The 20836-nt window shown below is 44.8% G+C and overlaps 1 protein-coding gene across 1 annotated transcript in view; it reads left to right on the forward strand.

Moving 5' to 3' along the window:
* KIAA2012 (KIAA2012 ortholog) overlaps window positions 1-20836 on the forward strand; it is a 130285-nt gene that overhangs the window by 26980 nt on the left and 82469 nt on the right. Inside the window, exons 8-10 of the mRNA XM_068968703.1 lie at window positions 1310-1478; window positions 4760-4909; window positions 8425-8595. Coding sequence (XP_068824804.1) covers window positions 1310-1478; window positions 4760-4909; window positions 8425-8595 — 490 coding nt within the window. The remainder of the gene's footprint in view (window positions 1-1309; window positions 1479-4759; window positions 4910-8424; window positions 8596-20836) is intronic.

A 20836-nucleotide genomic window follows, 5' to 3' on the forward strand; every position in this document is an offset into this window, starting at 1 on the left:
CATAGATTTCCCAATGCAAACCTTGTCAAACAAAATACAAAGGTCGGTATTCAGAAAAGGGCAGTTGGTGGGCAGCTGGCACCTGGAGAGTGGAGATCTCTAGGAACAGAAAGATCCTATGTGCATGCATGGGGTTAATCATTTTCTTAACATCTCAAAACTATACATATTACCCTGAATGTTGCTGGGTGAATTTCCTCCTCATTCAACTCTAAACACGTAGGATGCTTGTGTGTGTCTCTGATCTTTTTTTCTTTTTGAACACTAAAAAGTGAGAAACGTTTTTATTTTTCCTCCTGTGAAATTGAACTCCCTGAAACCCAGCACACATATACATTTCATAGAGCCGAGTTCATATGTTAAAAGCTGCAAACTAAAAGGAAAAATTTTTAGCAACTTCTGAATAATTGGAAACAGGAAGCTCTAAGTACTACCCCTAGTGCCTCTCTCTCCCCCCACCCCCACCCCCACCGTGCATACACACACCTATGTTTTGGAGCTTTTGGGACATAAAGGAAACTGGGTTAAAGCTGTGGTTGATCCTGACACACAGTGATTTTCTTTTTCTAGATATCTTCATATTTCAGACGTGTGGAGACACCTAGGTATTCCGCTAGTGGCAAGATTCAGTATTAAACCCTAATGACAGAAGAGTCTTCTATCAAAGAAATATTATAGAAATAAGCCTAGTTCCAAACACTATTGTAACTATGTATAATTAACTCATTTAATCCTCATGGCAATTTATGAGGTGGGCAGTATGATTACCCCCATTTTACAGAAGGAGAAATTGAGGCTTAGAGAGATTACACAAGGCCAGCAAGTATACAAATGTATATTCCTATTTCTGCCCTTTCTTACCTGAAAGGTTGCACAGTCCACAGCCTGAGCCTTGCCTTTTTCCCCATAACGACACAAGTCAAGATTTTTCCCTCTCCAGACATGGAAATCTCAGCTCCAACATGTCAGTCCGGCTGTTTCTGGGCTACAAGAGAAAGAAAGAGAAAGAAAGAGCCTTCCTCTCAAAGGCTCTTGAATTTACCACATTTATACTTCTCAGAGCAGTTGGAGACTGGGTTAATGGGGACATAACCGAGTCCCCACCAAGCAAAGCAGCCCCACTCTAATGAGTTGACCGGCTTCCAGGTTGGTCAGTTTTCCTTTTCAGCCCTGGATACAGAAGCAATATCACACCCAGCAGCTTCTGATGCTGGAGAGTCAATAAGATACCATATCATTTGTCCCTTGCAGGCAGCAGGATTTAGATACCTGCCATATTGGGGTCTGTTTGTTTTTACATTTTCTCCAGGCACCTAAAGCTTTGAAATTACCTCTTATCTCAGAAGAACCACCCAGAGTCCTGGACCCCCTGAGGAGTCAACTTAAAGCCAGTGAGCCCCCAGCAGAGCTCTTCATCTTCCCTGTGGAGATTCATTATCATAGCCAACACCCGCCAAAAGGCAAGGCACAAAGAAGAGGTGGGTCCCTGTGAACGGGTCTCCTGAGGGAATGAGGCAGGCCAGGAAGGACTGGGGTGTGGGACCCGCCCATGCGGGTCCTAAATCACGGCTGACCCTCTCCAGGGTCACCCCCTTATGAGAACTCTTTTAAAAAGAAACAAAAAGGATAAATCTGCAAGTAGATCTCTACTGGTCATACTCAACTCAGTTTTTAAAATATGCATTGAATCCTTCATTAAGCAGAGCATTTTGCTAAACTGTAGAAAATGGCAGTCAGCCATACACATAAATAAGTCCAGGGCACCATAGATGTTATAAACCGGCAAGAATTTTCAGGCAGTTTACAACAAGTAAATGCCATATATAACTGAAATTGGAAAAATAAAAATCTGGTTAAAAAGAGTAGAGAAATAAATTTTATCAGACATCTGCAATGAATTCATTGCCTCTGATAAGCACTGGATTTAGGTGAGCTACCTGGCACCCAGGATATTTGGATCTTTGGATTTTGGTTCTATGAAAGATCAAAGTTTGTCTGAAGAGCCACTTTCCTGATTTTCTGTAGTTTATTTTTTTGAAGTATAGTTGATTTACAATGTTGTGTTAATTTCTACTGTACAGCAAAGTGATTCAGTTATACGTATATATATATAGAGAGAGAGACATTCTTTTTCACATTCTTCTCCATTATGGTTTATCACAGGATATGGACTGCAGTTCCCTATGCCTTACAGTAGGATCTTGTTATATATTCATTCTATATATTGCGGTTTGCATCTGCTAACTCCAGACTCCCACTCCATCCCTACCCAACCCCTTCTCCTCCTTGGCAACCATCAGTCTGTTCTGTATGTCTCTGAGCCTGTTCCATTTTCCTGATTGTGAATTAGGTAACATTATTATGTAACATTAGATGATTTCTACAATCCTTGTCAGGAAAGAGATTTTGAGCTTCTAAGCAAAGTGCTAAAAGAGTGCGGGTAAGGCAAGTCAATTCCAACCTATGACTTAGAAAGAGGCTTCTGAGTGACCACTCAGTTCACCCTGCACACAAGCAGAAATTCTTTCTGATCTTCCCAAGGCATTCCACAACACCCTGGCCAAAGACACATTATTGCCCCTGGGAATTTTCTGGGCAGCCTGAGGCAAAAGGCAACTCTCTAAACAGCTGACTTCAATTTTGAAAAGTCCTAGTTCTGAGCTTTCTAGAAACTTCAAGAAAAACTGCCACTGATTTCTCAGTTTTCACTCTCCAGCTGTTTGGAATTCTCACTATGAAGAATGTCATAACTGTTAAGCTTAAAAGACTGGTCAATGGGAGGATGCATAAAGAAACTTTCTGAGATGATGAAAATATTCTAAATCTTAGTTGATTGCATGGATATATACATTTATCAAAACTCATTGAACTGTTTACTTAGAATCTGCTTGCTTTCACTGTATGTAGATTTTACCTTTCAAAAAAAAATTATGTAGCTCCTTAAAACACACACACACAGTATTACAGTTTTTTTAAATGCAGAGTTTGTTAAATTATTATTCAGGTCTAATGGGGCCAATAGATCAGGAGACACTTGCCAGTGAAAAGATAGTCTGTTATCCACAGTTCCCAAGAGCAGAGGGCATGCCATGGCCCACAGGGCCACATGGAAAGAACCAGGGTCAATTAGGAGGCAGAAGTGCTGGCAGGGGGTGCACAGTGTGTGTGTGTGTTGGCAGGGGGCAGGGGGCAGTACAGGGAATGAGCAAGAGTTTTTATTCCATTTTTGGCAGGAAGAAATGGGCGAGGCAGGGCAAGCAGGCTAAGCAAGTTTGGCATTGGCTAGTTGGAATAATTTGGGCAGTGCATCAGGGCTGTCCCTGGTTGTTGGATACCTGGCCCTGGGGTCATAAACGCAGGGTGATAGTGGCCTGGCAGGGACAGGGAGGCCTGGCGTGCTGCAGTCCATGGGGCTGCAAAGAGTCAGACACGACTTGGCGACTAAACAACGACAACATAGTGTCCTGGAAGTGTAAGAGCTGTTTAAAGGGGGTCATGCCTGGGGAGAGGGGGGAGGGGCTCTAGACGGGTTAGTTGCCATAGGAGATTTGCACTTGCCTTTACTGTCTCAAGGGCCTGGCTAGCCCTGGGAAAGACAGTCTCCCCAGGGTCAGTAAAGTCCCAGAAGTCAAAACACTAGAATAAAAAGACATGCTCACTGATTCACTCTGCTGTACACCTGAAACTAACACAGCACTGTAAATCAACTATACTCTAATTTTTAAGAGCACATGCTTAATGCACGTAAAGACAGGACTATCAGCAGGATTCAGTTGAACCCTGATTATCTTTCATGATGACCCTGGAAGGAAGGTCCCCAGGACATCATGCACCAGATTCTTAAAGCTATTAGATCCACTGAGCTTGCCAACACACTGCCAAATGAAAACCAGGAATAAAATACACAGAAAGTGAATCCATTGAGTTCTTCCTTCTTGTGTACGTCTGTGAGGGCTCTTTCAGTAACAAGTGTTAGAAGCCTACCTCAAACTCTCTTAAGCAAAAAAAAACAAATGTGTTCGCTCATGTAATTGGATAGTACAAGGATCAGCCAACTCCAGGCTGAACTGGATCCAGGTTTCAGAAAACGTCCTCTGGACACTATTTGTCTGAGTCTCTCAGCTCTGTTAGTCTCCTCTCAAGTAGGTTGTCCCCATGTAAAGATGGCCTCTTGCAAATCCATGATAGCTTGTTAATCCCAGTAGAATGGATATACCTCTTAAAAGCTCTTGAAAAAAAGTACCAAAATTGCCTCTGATTGGCCAGGCTTGGGCTCTGTGTCCTCCCTGGACTCAATCACTGTGGCTAAGACAATGAGATGCTCTCATAGCCAGGCTTCAGTCACATGCCCATCCCTAGAGTCAGAGAACAGACCACCCAAAACCACATGGAGTGAGTGACAAAGAGATGGGTCCCCAAAAAGAAGAGACAGGGACTTCCCTGGTAGACCAGTGGTTAAGTCTCCCTGCTTCCAGTGTAAGAGGTATAGGCTTGATCCCTGGTCAGGGAACTAAGATCCCTCATGCTGTGGCCAAAAAAAAAATTTTTTTTAAGGCTGAATGTTTAAGAATTTCCTGGTGGGCCAGTGGTTAGGACTCTGTGCTTCCACTGCTGGGAGCATGGGTTCAATCCCTTCTTGGTGGATTAAGAAAAATAAAATAAAAAGCATTAAAAAAAAAACAGATTTTTTTAAAAAAGGAGAGACAGCTGGCAAAACCCACGGATGTCTGCACAACTTGGCCTTCTCTCTGTCTCCTAGGTGCTCCACACCCTGAGTCAGCACCAGAAACAGAGGAAGAGTGCGGGCCGTCGTGGAGACCTCCCCTGAAGCAGGTGTCCCTAAGGAGGTCAAGGGCGTTAAGAGTGCATCTCCCAGTGGACACAGACAGGGACACACTCTCGCCTCAAGGTAGCTACTCCTTCCCTCCAGCATCCCACAGAATCCTGCTCCAGGGGAGAGCAAGGCAAGACAGGTCAGGGTCCCCAGCCACGAAAAACGAAGCTAGAAGGGACAAAGCTTCTCCCCGGCTACTCGAAGGTTCTTCTGCTCAGACAGCAGCTGCCGTAATCAAAGTGCCATAGTGAAAACAACTTCGTATCTAGCTCACTAGTTACTAATGAAGCCCCCCTAAGAATCTATTCTATGGGCTCCCCAGGTGTCACTAGTGGTAAAGAGCCTGCCTGCCAATGCACGAGACATAAGAGACGTGAGTTTAATCCTCTGTCAGGAAGATCCCCTGGAGAAGGAGACGGTAACCCACTCCAGTATTCTTGCGTGGAGAATCCCATGGAGGGAGGAGCCTGGAAGGCTACAGTCCATGGGGCTGCGAAGAGTCAGACACGACTGAAGAGACTTAGCACACAAGAATATATTCTGATTGCAGATGTAAAACAGCACCAAATTACTAAACATTCACTGCATGCTCTATAGCTTCTCCTATCTTTTTAACCTAATCCACTTAGGAATATGTGTTTATTCATTAAAAGTTCATAATATCAATAAATGTCTTAATTTTTTTCAAAACATCATATGAACCTCTGAACTTATGTATATATCAAAGTGTATATTTTTAGGTGTGGATAGGTTGGAAATAATGGGCCATATTTAGAAAGCTCTTCACTTTTAGAAAACAACCTCCTTCCCCAAGGGCAAGATGACAGGATCACAAATACTAGGTGATCTCTGACTGGTGGTAATCAGAAGTAGAAGGAGGCACATTAATATTTAAGTTGCTCCTCAGTGCCAGGCACACTCCTCAATTTTTAACACCTCTCATCTCATTTGCTCCTCACAACAGTCCTACCCTCGCTTCACAGATCAGAAATCTGAAGCCCTGGGAGAAAAGGAACTTGTCTGAGGTCACGCAATTACAAGTGGCCTCGCTGGGCTCGGAGCTGCCTTCCAGGCTCAGCACCTGTGCTCTTACTCATCACACTGCACTGCCTCTCGGAACAAAGCAGTGAACCCAGGTCACAACATTCTTGACACACTTCAGTTTTGAGAATGGGCCTTCGGTTTTTCTAACTGTGTATTATTATATATATTATTTTATTTTGTCATTTTAAATATTAAGACAGTAATAGTATATAGGTAGTTTCTTTATTTTTAATGTTCAACCTCATTTTTTTAATGAAGTATAATTGCTTTACAATGTTGTGTTAGTTTCTGCTGTACAAATGAAGTAAATCAACTATATGTATACATACATCCCCTCCCTCTTGGACCTCCTTCCCATCCCCTCATCCTGCCCCTCTAGGTCATCACAGAGCACTGAGCTGAGCTTCCTGTACTTTAGCAGCTTCCCACTAGCTATTTCGGTTCATGGAACTCAAAATGAAAAAGGCAAACAACCCAATCAAAAACTGGACAGAAGACTTAAATAGATATCTCTCCAAAGAAGATACACAGATGGTTAAGAGGCACATGAAAAGATGCTCAACATCACTAATTATTAGGGAAATGCAAATCCTTTGATTTTTGAGGCAGGGGCTTGTTTACCATATTTCTTAAATGAGAGTTAATCATCCTAAAGAATTTGAAATTTTTTGTAAAAAATCCAAACACGGCAAGCGTCACTCTGTGAGCAGACAGGTAAGAAAGCAGCTTCCCCTGTGCATCATAATGTTCAAGGCACAGCCTGAGCCACCAGGATGGATGGCAACACCAGGGAATTTTGTCTTCTGTGCTGCTCACCTCACCAGCCCTCCACTTGTTTTGAGCTGCTGTGTCCACTGGGGACAGAGGATCTAGAACTTGTCCATCCTCTAGATCTACGAGGATCTACTACCCTGCCAGAAGGAAGTTGTCTAAGAAGTCCCTGATCTCTTGATTAGTTAATATGTTAGTTCAGTGTGTAACTCAACTGGGTAGCAGATGCATTAAAAGAAAAAAAAAAGGATGCGGGGGTTCAAACAGGCAAGATTTCCATGGGAATCTTTCTCATCCAAGGGTCCCTGAGGCAAAGGTGTTTAAAGCTAGTAAGTGAGACTATCCCACTGTCCAGAGGTTGCACAGACCCGTTTACTTGCCTAGCCCTGGATTGTTTCACTTCTCATATCATAAAAATGAAGCCAGATTTTATATATGCTCATACACACATACATATTTTATTTTATTGCTGAGCCATCTGAGACTTAACTGCAGACTTTGTACAATTCATCCCTTATCAGCATATGTCTCCCAAGAGCAAGGATTTCTCCTTCATAACCACAGTGCAATTATCACATTCAAGAAAATTAACATCGATGTCATACTATTTTCTAATATATAGTCCACATTCCAATTTCTCTAATTATACCAGTAACATTTCTTATAGCTGTTTTCTTCCCAATCAATCCAGGATTCAACTCAGAATCATGCGTTGTATTTAACTGTCACATCTCTTGAGCATCTTTTTCTTTAGAACACTTCCCCAGTCTCATTTTTCATGACACTGACATCTTTGAAGAGGATAGGCTAAGCTGCTTTACAGAATTATCCTCAATTTAGGTTTGTCTGTTTCCTCATAATTAGATTCAGATCAAACATTTTGGACAAGTATACTAAGTTGGTTACGTGTTCTTCCCAGTGCGTTACATCAAGGGACATAAATATCCCTTTATATTTATCCCATTTGTTATTATTTGCTCCATTATAGGTGATGTTAAACTTCTTTATTTGGTTAAAGATGTGTCTGCTAGATTTCTCCATTGTAAAGACACCTTTTCCCTTTGTAAAAAAGTGGCTTATGGTACTTTGAGATTGTGTGTGAAGCCAGCTTTTCAATAGAAACAGCAAGAGTGTGTTGAGCATGAAATAAAGACCACTCTCTCTGAGACTAAGACAAGGTCTCAATCCCTTTTAGATTACTAGGTTTCACCCTCCCTAGAGTAGTCCCTGCTGACTTTAAGAAAGAATAAAAGAGAGAGAGATGGAGGCCAGGATGTGCTTTGTGGAGTGTTATCATCCCTGCTGTTACCCTCTACCATCTGGAAGGGGCTCCTGTGTGCTTTATGACCCAGAGGAGCCATGTGATCACTGGTCTGCTTAGGAAAATTGCTTTGTGGTTGAAACTGTAGCCAATAGTCCCATGAGCTTGAAGGCTGGGTCTCCCCAGTTAGGGAAGGACCTTGCAGCCTCCTTCGCCTTTCTTCTATCTCAGGAGTCCATCAGCAGGACAAGAATAAGAACCACTGTTTGGCTCCTCCCAGTTCTTAGAGGTTCCCCCCAAGGAAGGGCCAAAAGTAATCCCCCCCTTGGCTATGGGAGATACCTGGCCTCTGCTCCTTAGCAGGGCTGGAAAAAAGAGAGACCAATGTGAGAATGTGGGGAATAAACAATTCTAGACACCAGGAGCCTTCACTCGGAGAGGTAGCAAAGAGGTTCCCTCTGCTTCTTGCTGATTCTGATTCTCACTCATGTTTCTTCTCCTTTTGCTTTTGAAGAAGATGTTGCTCCGCCCCAGAAGGGGACCTCATCACCATCCCTGAGGAAAGGAAAGAAAAGTCCAGAGAGCCAGAGAGGCCCAGACAGCCCCAGGACATCAGGCCGCAGCAGCCCCACAGGCCCCCAACGTGAGAAACCAGCTGGGGGGCTGCTTCCAGCAGCAGGACAAGGTACTCACTCCTGGGGTATATGGATGTGCCCCTTTGGCTCGTCTGTGACTCTGGGCTCATTTTAATCACCTTCCAGGGCCACACATAAACTGCCTGAAAGCCACCCCACTGAAGAAGGGAAATCAGCAGTTTCCAACCATGTCAGTGGGATTAATGCTCACCATGCTTATTCCTCAAGAGTCAGTACACGTTTTTAAAAAGGGTTTTCTGCACCAGCTCGCACTGCCAAGCTGTTCTGTGCTTCCCTCCCTCCTGGCAGCACCCGTGATGACGCAGTTCCCTGCTCTCATCACAGAGACTCCCTACTGGGTTTACGGGGCATTCTCCACACCGAGCCATCACCCTGCCTGCCGGGGGACCTGGCTAAGAGGAAGAGTCCCCGGGAAGGAATCACCCTCCCCAACCCAGGGCAGGGCCTGAGGCCTGTGAACAGAGAGAGGACTCCAGATCTCTTCTGAAGGGTGAGGCAGGCAGGACCACACCCTCTGTGCTTTAGCCCGACTTCTCATCCTTAAGAGCTGACAGCTCAGGAGGAGACAGAGAGTGCAGTGACAGCTTCTGTGGGGGCAGCGCACAAAGCAAAAATTGCTTAGAGTCCAAATCACCCCTGAAAATCCCTTAGGGAGGGCCGGGGCTGGAGACCTATGAACCGACAAACTTCTAGAAAGTGCAGTCCAACCAGCTGTTCCTCCCTCATCGGAGGATGGGCAACTTTCTCAGGTTGAGCAGCAGATGAAGGAGATGGAGTGTGTTTGGTGAAGAAAATGCCTCTGTTAACAGTAGAGCCTCACTCGGGGCTTCTAGAAGCTCACACTCAGAGAGGAACATGGCAACTGAGAGCCACCAAGAAACAACAGGCACCTCCACTTTCGTCCCATCCCACACTCACTCAGGGACAGACACCTCGCTGTTCAAACCCTGCTTGCTCTCGCTCCCCCTGCCTCAAACCCAGCATGTATATTTGAAGCCTTGTAAGCATAAATTCAATACATGGATCAGTAACCCCATTATGTGCTTGCATCTTCTCTGTTTAAGGCTGAAATGGTCAAAATCAAATCCTGTCTCCCCCCCACCCCCCCACCTCTTTTCTTTCACCAAAGAAACTTCCAAACTGTTTCAAGGTGGAACGTTTTTCTTACAATTCCCTCCCTTTTATATTTGCAGGGCAATGATGCTGTCTTAATTTGGAGCTAATTACCTAAACTTTAGGTACCATAATGTCACCACCAAGGGTATTCCTAGGAGGTTTCGTTGCCCAGGACAAATCACACCAAACACACAGACAGACACACACACACACACCCCTAATCGGACACCCTTACAAAAGGAGAATCTGATTAGAATAAACAACAGGGCCGTGACTATGAGAGAGGTGTAGCCGGAAGCCTCAAGGGCATAGGTTGAGTGTGTGTAAATGAATGTGCGTACAAGGGCACATGTGTGTCTGAGGGCATGTGTGTGCTTATATAGCTATGTGAGTGCATGTACGTACTCGTGTGCTCACGTGTGTATGTGTGATTAAGCAGGCATGCATGTTTGCCTGTGCTTGTGTTGCTGTGCGTCCCTGTCCATGCATACACACCTGCATGTGTGTGCTACGTGTATGTGTACACATGCATGCACACCTCGGTGTAAGTATGTGTGAGTGTGTGTTCCCATGTGTGTCAGGCCTCAGTGCATGTGTATAAAAACACATTTGTAAGTGTCCACTGTGATTGGTTGCCAGCTCTTCTCCTGGCCTCTTTGCCTTGGAAACGGGGAAAGTCAAGTCATAGAAATATCTTCAATCTTTCTAAGCAACAGGGAGAAATACAGTTGTCTTCTCCTCCTTGGCCGGAGCCCCTGGAGTCACTAAGAGTGGCAGCATTTGACCGTCAGGGCACAGCTATGCTGCCGAGTAGGACACAAAGGCACATGGCAGAGCAGGAAGCAGAGGCTGGAATCTCTGATACCTGCGCCGAGGGTCTGGGCTGCACAGATGCTTGAAGGATGGGGCTCCATTTCCTTCACAGAAGATGCCCCCACCAGCCTCACCTTGTCCCTGCAGTGATGCCTGAAACCAGAGAACCCCCTCTTTTCTAGACCTTCACGGTCTAGAAGTGAAGTGGCAGCCCCACCCCATTCATCCCACACTGACTTTAGACAATGGGGCCCAAACGTGGCGCAGCTCTGGAGAACCCCAGGAGAGAGAAGGCGGCTCTGCACCCCGGCAAGCTCCTGAGCACACCCACCAGCAGCTCCCCGCTGGGGAGAGCAGGCCACATTCGACTTCCCTCCCCTGCTCTAGTGCTAACACTCACTGCCGGTGCCTGTGCTTATTTTCAAGAAAAATCCAGAGACCCTACGCCGGGACACCTCTTGCAAGGTCCAGGTGGAGAAAACATCTGCCTGTCCCTCCCAGGGCCCACCCACACCCAGGAGCTTCCGTCAGGGGAAGGTAAGATGAGACAGCCCAGGTCAGCCCTGTTTCCTTGGGGGAAGATTCTACCTGCAGCTTCCAAAACTTCCCAGCAGCAGAGACATCATTAAAAACAGACGCAAGTCAGCCAGTTTCTCTCCTCTCGCTGACACAGAGGTGCTTCTGTAGTTCAGACACAATAACCCAATGTTTGCACAACAAGTTCACTCTTGCATCAGGAGAGAGACGTTCCTGTGGAATGGCTCGGAGGAGGCCTAATGTGCTGTGCTGATGCCTGGATGAGGATGATAAAGCCTTCTTGGTATTTGCCCAAACTAAACACCATCTTTCCTCTGCTTTCCAACCACCCTCCAGAGGTGGAGGTGGCTAATTGGTAATCCAATCAGGTCTCCTTGTTATGAGCATTGGTTCACTGCTGCAAATCATCTGGCTCCTGACAGATAGCAAGGCAGTTTCCAAAAACCCTTCTGGCAATGTTCACTTTTTGGAAAAGGGATGTTGGCTCTGAGCAATAACCATCTTGCAAAGGGGAAAAAAAAAAAAAATTGAAGTCAGAGGGTGATGAGTGTCAACCACCCAGGAACCCTGATGATGTGTATGCATGAGTCGTACAGCCATCAGGCCTCTTGATGAGGAAGATTAAAATCTGCACTTGTTTCCTGGGTGATGTCATGACTGCCTCAATAAAAAGAGCACGGACTCAGAGCCAGGAGATTTCAGTAACCCTGGCTGGTCCTCTGTATTTTCAGATGACTTTGGGTCCAGTCCTTCCTTGTATCCAAGGCCCCTCATCCCATTGAAATAAAGGGATGGACTCTGCCACCTGCAGCTATTGATTATTACTTCATTTTATGTGTTGTGTCTGTTGCTGTGGAAGTAGCCACTTAGTATTAATACATGGATTTCTAGAAACAGGAATGCATTCGTTCCAAATTCAGCATTTAAGAACTTTCATCACGACTTAGTCTGTCCCATGATATAAGCATAAAAATAAGTTGGTTCTGAACTAAAGGCGGCAGGAGTTAGACAGGTGGAGGCCAGCGTCAGTGCCACCCAGCTGGTGCAACAGCTGGAACGCAAACACGATTCTGTTCATCTGCTGCACATTTGTCCACTCTCTTCCAAGAGAAATAGCCCTCCTTCGGGCAAAGCAAAAGCCAGAAGCAAAAGGGGACATCTTCAAGTTACATATTGAAGTGTGTTATCACATTGTCAATATCCTGTTTCAGTCATTTTGGTGTCCCTGGCACTTAGCGCAGTCCCTGACGCCAGTGTCACAGGGTCACAGCAAATGTGTACTGAAAAAATCTTTCAGTGATTACCACACAAAAGAAAGAAAGAACGAGAGAGAGAAATGAAATCTATGCTGAATAAATCGAGACTTGCTCTGAGCAATAACTGTCTCGCATAAGGAAAAAAAAAAATCTACTATCTCGTCCTACTCCCGTGAACAATGTATTTAATCCTACTTGCCTCTCAAACCTAGAGACATCCACTGTGAGCTAGCTAGCTAATGAACAAATGAACCATCAGTCCATCAGTCAGTCAGTCACTGGCCTCTCTCTATCCCATCCTCCATATACTGCAGGCTGGTGGACCTGCAGTCTTGATGGTGACTGGCTGGGGCCCAGGGTGGTGGACGAAACCCTTAAACCCACGTTTCCCACAAGCGCCCGTAGAACAGGTCCAGCTCTCTAAGAGTCTCTGCTAATGGGAAAGCCTTGTTGTTTTGTTTTGAAAAGCAGTATACTGGAAAAAAAAATTTCAATTCCTACAAAGGATTTGCTCCAACCACACCAAATTCTTTGCAGCTGTTTGTTCAAATTCCTCTTGATCACCATCCCCATCCCACTCTTCCAATCTCACCTCCCACTGTACTCAGGCCCACCCTTTTCTCATCTGTCCAATGACTCAAACATTCAGTCTCCCTTCTCTTATCTCCCAGCCTTGCCTAAACTGCCCTCAAATATTTAGAATTATTTTAAGTTCCAGAGGAAGGCTCATCATTTCTGGGATATTGTCCTAAATAAATCCTCCTCAACTCACTGAACTGCCCCAGTGTAGCCTCAGTCCATTTCTCTCTCTCAACCCCACTTTTTTGATTACTGCATTTATCTACATCTGTTTTTCCTTTGAGCTCCCAAATATATTAGAAGAGTCCTAGAGAACTTATCTTTATCATATGTCCAACAAATGCATGTTGATTGACGCAATACCCCAGGTGCCACAAAGTTTTTGGAGATCATAGTTGTTGTTTTTTAATTTAAAAAAAAAAAAAAAACCCTTGGGTAAAAGTGGGAATATGATCTGTCTGATCTTTCTGAAACTTTCAGACTCTGTCAACATCTATTTGGAAATAAATTCTTAAGCAATTAGATCATGATATCTTGCTTTCAGATAGCATAGGGAAATGAGTATAAACCTTCAGAAGAAGGAAAAAAAAGATGTGAAGACTTGAGCTGGAATTTGACCCTCTTGGTCATGTTGAGATATTGCTACACTTAGAAAATTCAAAGGCTTAAGAAAGGAAATTTTAACTTGGAAGGATACAAGTCAAAACATTGGATATTCACTTCAAGTTGCTTATCCTTGATTCAAATCCTTCATTTATTCCCGTAGTCACAATGGCAGCAATAGAAGTTTTCTTTCAGAAGATCTTTAATTGAGTTCTTTATTGCAAGAAGTTCAAGGATCTCTGTGCCCATGATTCAGTATGGGACTCCAAGCCCCATGCAAATGTAAAATTCTTCATCTCTTTCAGAGTTTTCAGTTAACGGTTTCTTTTGTCCTAAATGGATTTTCACCCCCAAATCATGTCTTGGTTTTTGGCCATTTAATTAGCATCTTTCTCTCTTGCAGCTCTTTCTTGGTGTGGTGGTTTGAAAATATGTCTCCAAATTCTTTGACACTTGTTTCTTCGAAAAGGGGAGCCCAATTTTCCTCCCTTTGAGTGTGGGCTGGACATAGAGTCTTATTTCTGATTAACTGAAGTGATGGTGTGTGACTTCTGAGACATGAGCTACACATGAGAGGAGATGGTCATACCCCAGTGAAACTTCCAGATGACTGTATCCCTGGTTGATACTGTACTGAAGCCTCACAAGAGACTGTACCAGAATCACAGCCTAAAAGTTTCCCAGATTCTCATAGCAACTGTGTGAGATATAATAAAGGCTTACTATATCACTAAATATAGTAAGTCACTAGATTTGGGGATAATTTGTTTTCATAATAGATTATATACTGGTGCCATGTCCTGATGGTCTGCAATTTGGTAAACAGAAAGAAGGGTCCAAGAATATCCCAGTTTCTCTCAAAACACTGATTATTTGAAGGCAAACATATGCAAAGTGGTTGACTTTCTCCTCATTTGTCCTTTGTTATAAGGTTGGTTGTAGGGACTCATGGATAAAAGGATCCTTCCACATTGGTGGGATATTTGACAAAATGTGCTTTTCCCTGAGTAGCCTATCTCTTAGCAGCTATTGCTTTAGCAAAAATGCCTGGAGATTTGAAAGTGGAGAAGTCCATTGGATGAGACAGCATGAAGAAGAAGAAAGAACTCTGGACTAAATGTCCAGTCTTGGGTTTTATCCACAGCTCTATCACCCTGATTTCTGTGATCATTGCAAATGAATTCACTGCTTTGGCACTCAGCTTCTCTGTATGGAAAAAGAGGAACTGGAATTCAATCCAGTTCTCCCAGTGTATGTCCCATAGAAATTCAAGTCCTCAGAAGGTTAGCAGGCATTCTGTTTTTTAAAAAAAATTCTGAGACTAAATAAGTTGGAAACCAGTGGGCCAAGTGAAGCAGATTCCTCCCTTCAGGAGCCTCTACTATGTTAATATGGGTTATGGCTCCTCAAGATGAGAATATGCAGTGTTTCCCAAATTTATTTGACCATTGAATTCTTTCTTGTTTGAGTAAAGCGTCATGCACATCTAACTAGTTTTTGGAACACACTTTGGAAAATGCTAAACTGATGATTTCTAAGGTTCTTTCCAGGTATAATGCTGTATGTTAGTAAATAACCCCATTTCCCAAGGAGACTCCCTCCATAAAGGAGTTCTGTTGTCTGAATCCTGAAGCAGGATATCAGCTATTCAGTAATTCATGATTGTTCTTGTTTTCATTTCCCAAACCTCAGTTCTGAATCCACAATCCTTCCATCTCCATGTAAAAAGGAAGGTGGAGGAAACCTGGGTGGTGATAAGGCCCTTTTGCCCAGTCAGTGTTTGTTAATAAGCAATCATGTTAGTGGATTTAGCAGATCTCAGATGTTGAAATAAAGGAAAACATGGTTGGATATGGTCATTTGGCACCCAACAGTTCCTTCCAGGGCACCTTCCTGTACTCCAGAGGCTGGCAGACTGAAAACCACGTTTCCCAGATAACCTTTGCAGTGAGGGAGGCTGAATGCAAATTGTGTGTGTGTGTTAGTCGCTCAGTCATGTCTGAATCTTTGCAGCTCCATGGAATGTAGCTCACCAGGCTCCTCTGTCCCTGGAATTCTCCAGGCAAGAATACTGGAGTGGGTTGCCATTCTCTTCTGCAGGGAATCTTCCTGACCCAGGGATCAAACCCAGGTCTCCCACATTTCAGGCTGATTCTTTACCATCTGAGCCACCAGGGAAGCCCTGAATGCAAATTGCTGCTGCTGCTGCTGCTAAGTCGCTTCAGTCGTGTCCGACTCTGTGCAACCCCATAGACGGCAGCCCACCAGGCTCCCCCCAGTCCCTGGGATTCTCCAGGCAAATTAGGTTCTGCCAGATAGATGCACTTGCATGAGGCTTGAAGGGCAGAAATGAGGCAGAGGCACTTTGGCTACTTACTGCCGGCAAGCCAGCTGGTGAAGACTTGGTATCAAGAGGCAGCTGCTGCAGCAACTTTGGAAACACCAAGTTTTGTGTAGCAGCTTCGTTTCCTCTTAAAATACCTTGGTGGTTTCTGTTCTCTACTGAGTCCTGACCCATATACTCTCCTCCCCTTGCAGAAATCATGGGCAGTTCCCGGGAGGCCGGGTGTGAGGCTAATTTGGGTCTGTCCCATGGACCACAGGGCAGTGATCACTGGGTTTGTTAGGACTTCAGAGAGAAGCGGAGTTCCTTCCCTCACCGCAGTGAACCCAGCGCAGCCTCAGCAGCCCACGCTGGACGGTGCTCTGCTAGCCACCTGCAGAGAGTCACTGAAAACCACTGGGCGGTCTCCTCTCCTTTGACAGAAACCTCTCATGCTTTCTCTAAGTACAAAGACTCCCCTCCCTTGTATTTGGCTGAAAATGTGATATTATCACCACTTTATGCCTTCCAGAGAAGAAAAATATTAAAAATAACAGTTCTTTCTGAATCTGCTGGAAATTATCTTTTTTAAGAATAAATTCAATATGAAGTGTTGAAGAATACTTAATTCCTCTTTATTTTTTGCATATGTACTTATATTTTTCTTTCAGGGCCTGCGAGGCTGTAAATTCTACTCCCCTCTCAGTTTTTCATAGAACCTTAGGGTTGAGAGGGAATGTAGGCATTACGTTCATCAGCATGTAAGTAGGGGATGCATTTTATCAAACAGATTTTTCTGGGGATACCTATAGAGAAAACAGGTAGAAGCAGAGCTGCCTGGTTAAAGTGAGGATGGCCTGACTGTGCGCCCACCCCCACAACTTCTTCAGAGCCCAGCTAATTCTTTCCCTCCTAAATGATTCCTGGCTGTGGGGTCTGTGCAGAGTCACTAGAACTATGAGACCACAGTTGAAAACTCATTGTATGGAAGGGAAACCGAGGCCCAGAGAGCTATGGCGACTTGCTCAAAGTCGCACAGATTCTATGTGACAAATCTAAGGTTCAAGCCCAGATCTTCCTGCAACAACTTAGGCCAAAGGTCTTCTCCTTAAAACTTATTGCCTCTAGTTTCTAGGCTTTAAGGACTAGCTGAAGTCCCGTTTTCATTGCACCCCCTCACCTGACCGTCAAAGCCCACACTGACTGCTACTGTCTTAGGTTCTACTAATTCTTACTACCTGGGTCTCTCGCCAGGCATTCCCTCACTTTTTTATCTTTTTTACTCTTTTTCTTCATTCTCCTCTGAGATTTAAAATTCCTGTAGATATATCCCCCACATCTACTTCTGAATACACCAGAGAACACCATAGGTACTCCCAGAACACTATCCATAAATATTGATTAAAACCATGAGTAGCAAAGATTTTACCTGTTCCCCAATATATATTTTTCCATTATTCCTATTATTTTTAGAATCTCCTACCATGAAGTTGGCTTCCCTGGTGGCTCAGATAGTAAAACATCTGCCTGCAATGTGGGAGACCCAGGTTCAATCCCTGGGTTGGGAAGATACCCTGGAGAAGGAAATGGCAACCCACTCCAACACCCTTGCCTGGAAAATTCCATGGACAGAGGAGCCTGGTAGAGTTGGACACGACTGAGTGAATTCACTTCACTTTCACCATGAAGTTTAATTGAACACATGGCTGCCTAGTTAGAAATTATATTTCCCAGCCTCCTTTGCAGCCAGGTATGACAGGTGTGGTGATGAAATGTGAACAGAAGTAATGTGTACAATTCTGGGTCATCTCCTTAAAAAGAAACCACTGCCCTCCTCCTCTTCCTCCTCTTCTTCCTCTTCTTTCCCCTGGGACTTGGTTGTAGTGGTGAAGGAACTTCAAACACGTGGAAAAGGGCAGTGCTCTAGGGGATGATGAAGCCAAACGATATAAGGAACCATGATGCCCGGATAACTTTGTGGAACAGTGCCACCCCAGTCTACCCACCTCCCTCAGGACTCTTACCTGAAACAAAAAAAATGTTTATCTTGTTGAACCTCTTTGTTACAGCAGCTTGTGTGTGTGCTCAGTCATGTCCTAATCTTTGCAACCCCATGGACTGTAGCCTGCCAGGCTCATCCATCCATGGAATTTCCCAGGCAAGCATACTGGAGTGGGTTGCCATTTGCTCCTCCCAGGGATCTTCCCAGCCAGGGATCGAACCAACGTCTCCTGCATCTCCTGCATTGGCAGGCAGATTCTTTACCACTGTGCCACCGGGGGAGCCTACAGCAGTTCACTACATTCCCTAATATAATGCAACTATGACAATACCCGCCATCCTAGTTTGCTTTGCTTTGTGATAACCAAACCAGATCATACATACAGTACATCTTGTAAAATATTAAGTAAAATTTCAATATAAAATGTCATTGGAGCTAAAACAGAAAAGACACATTACATTGTGGCTGACTCCTCTATCAATGGACAGGATGCCTACCATGTTCAAGGGATGGAAAAGGATGTTAATACCAAGAGCAGACATCCTCAGGCATCTATGTCATCTCATTCCATCATCCCAATAATCCGATGAAGGGAGTATTTTCAGTCACATCACAGGTGAGGAAACTGAAAGACAAGGTTAACCCCCTTGTGCACATTAATCACCCCTGGGGAACAGCTCAGCAAAGTTGTTCCTAGGCCCTTCTGCTCCAGAAATGGTGCTCTTCTCTTCCCACTGCCCAGGGCTCAGCACCAGGCCCTGTGGCTGCTGCCTTCAAAGACCTCACAGCCCACATGAAAACAGATTCACACGCAACTGACTCTCCCACAAGGCAGAATGAGGTGAGCATTGTAACAGAGGCCTAAACAACAGAATGCAGGGGCCTTGGTGGAAGGTGTGATGGATTCTAACCTGGGGGATGAGAAAGGATTTTTGCAGAGGAATTCCCATTTGCACTGACCTTTAAGAAACTGGTAGAAGTAGATAAACAAAGAAGAAAGACATGACCCAGCGAGGGACCAGCATGAACCAAAGAGATAGGAAAGCAGAGTCCATGCGGGAAATGATGAGTGGCCTGTAAGAAGGCCCTGTGGGACAGGGGTAGGGGGTTCACACAGGGATATGAGGCTGAAAGGTAGGCCAAGACCAGGCCAGGGAAGGCCTTGTGCCCCAGAAAAGAGCTGAAATGCTGCTTTTTATGCAACAAGAAACTACAGATGCCCGAGGAGGGATGTCAGGAACAGGGGTGCCAGCAGCAGGCAGGAGAAAAGGCCAAGTGCTCAGATGACTACAGAGCCATCCAGACAGCAGCTGCCAGGGGCCTGGATGGCAGGCAATGGGCAGACATAGCAGACGTGGCAAGGCGACGGCCCTCAGGGCCACCAGCAGCATATGGGGAGGGTCACTGGCACATTGAATCTGAGCAGCCAGTGACAAGCCTGTGTGTAGAGTCTCTTCACAAAATTGGCTACAATTCTCATCTCCCAGGTGGCACTAGTGGTAAAATACCTGCCTGCTAATTCAGGAGACTTCAAAGACTTGGATTTGATCCCCAGGTTGGGAAGAGCCCCTGGAGGAGGGCATGGCAACCCACTCCAGTACTCTTGCCTGGAGAATCCCCTTGGACAGAGAAGCCTAGTGAGAGACTAGTCCATGGGGTTGTAAAGAGTCAGACACGACTGAAGCAACTTAGCACATCCTCATCTCCAATTTTCTACTCAAACTACCATGTTCTGTTTTCACTTTCAGTTAAAAGGATTACTTTGGGCTTGGGGGGGATGCACATGCATCTTGTGTGCTATAATTAAAGTAAAACAAAAATCAAGACCTTGGAGCCCGAGTCCCCCCACGGGGGCACACACAGGACCACAGTCCTTTCCCGTGTGGCCCTCAGTTCCCACAGCTTCCTTGATTTAAAGTCAAACTCCCACCAACACACATAAAAAACAAATTCCACAGTAAAAATAAACTGCCTCTCCACTTGTCATGCACCGTGGCTGTTTTGAGGCGTGTGTGCTCTTGGGGAACTGGTTGAGCATCCCTACAGAAGACTGTGGTAAATAACAAGAGTTCTAAGGAAAGCCCTGATCGCAGATTCCCTGGAGCTGTGAGTGAGGAAGGGGCAAGCCGTGATGGAGAGTGTTTGTATAACCCTCCTGCACCCTCTCACCCTGACACACATTGAGCTTTCTCTTTCATGATTGTTTTAGCCTCTTTTTCCCTTCCAACCACCGACCACTCAATTCTTTGAGGGAAAATTAACATTCATTATGCAATTTATCTCTCTCCTTTTAATCCAGCATGCCTGTCTCCAAGGTCCCTACTCAATAATTAATGTTTGTTCTCATTTCCCATTCTCCAGAGCACCTATTCTTGAACTGTAGGGTCAACAATTAACACTAATTACGGCTTTTTCTCTCTCCAGTGTTGCCTCTCAGAATCCCAAGTTGCCCTGCTCAGCCTAGGATATGTGCGTGCTTGTGGCTGCGTGCATGCAATGACGGGGTGGGAAAGCGCCAAGGAGCAGGCTTTTCCAAGCCCCACCATGGTTTAGCAAATCAGCAAAACCAAACATTCTCTTCTGGCAGTGTCTCTGGTATATGTATTATCAGTAATGAGATGATGAAGCATATAAATACACATATGTATAGGGAAATGAGTGGGGGCGGGGGAGTTAGATAGGTCTCAAAATCTCTTTCAGATGTGTTTGATTCTCTATGACCTTCTTCCTCCCTATTTCTATCCTTCTGTTATCTCACACCTTTGTCTCTCTGACAAACAGACACACACACACTTCTCATTAAAAGACCTGTTTCCGATCCACTCAGCTGATCTCCTTGCTATCTGTTACCTCTCCCCTAACTGCCTTTCTCTGGCCTGTTATCCTAACCCTCTTCAGCCATTATTTTAACTAGCTTTCATTTTGACTGACAAGGGCAGCTAGGAGAATATTTCTCATCCAGAGTCACTCTGAAGAGATTGCAAAAAAAAATTCATCAGGGCTGTACAAAAGCCTGTCTGTCTTTCTGGCTGGGATCAGAT

Source organism: Capricornis sumatraensis, chromosome 3, assembly GCF_032405125.1.
Source record: "Capricornis sumatraensis isolate serow.1 chromosome 3, serow.2, whole genome shotgun sequence".
Taxonomy (NCBI): Eukaryota; Metazoa; Chordata; class Mammalia; order Artiodactyla; family Bovidae; genus Capricornis; species Capricornis sumatraensis.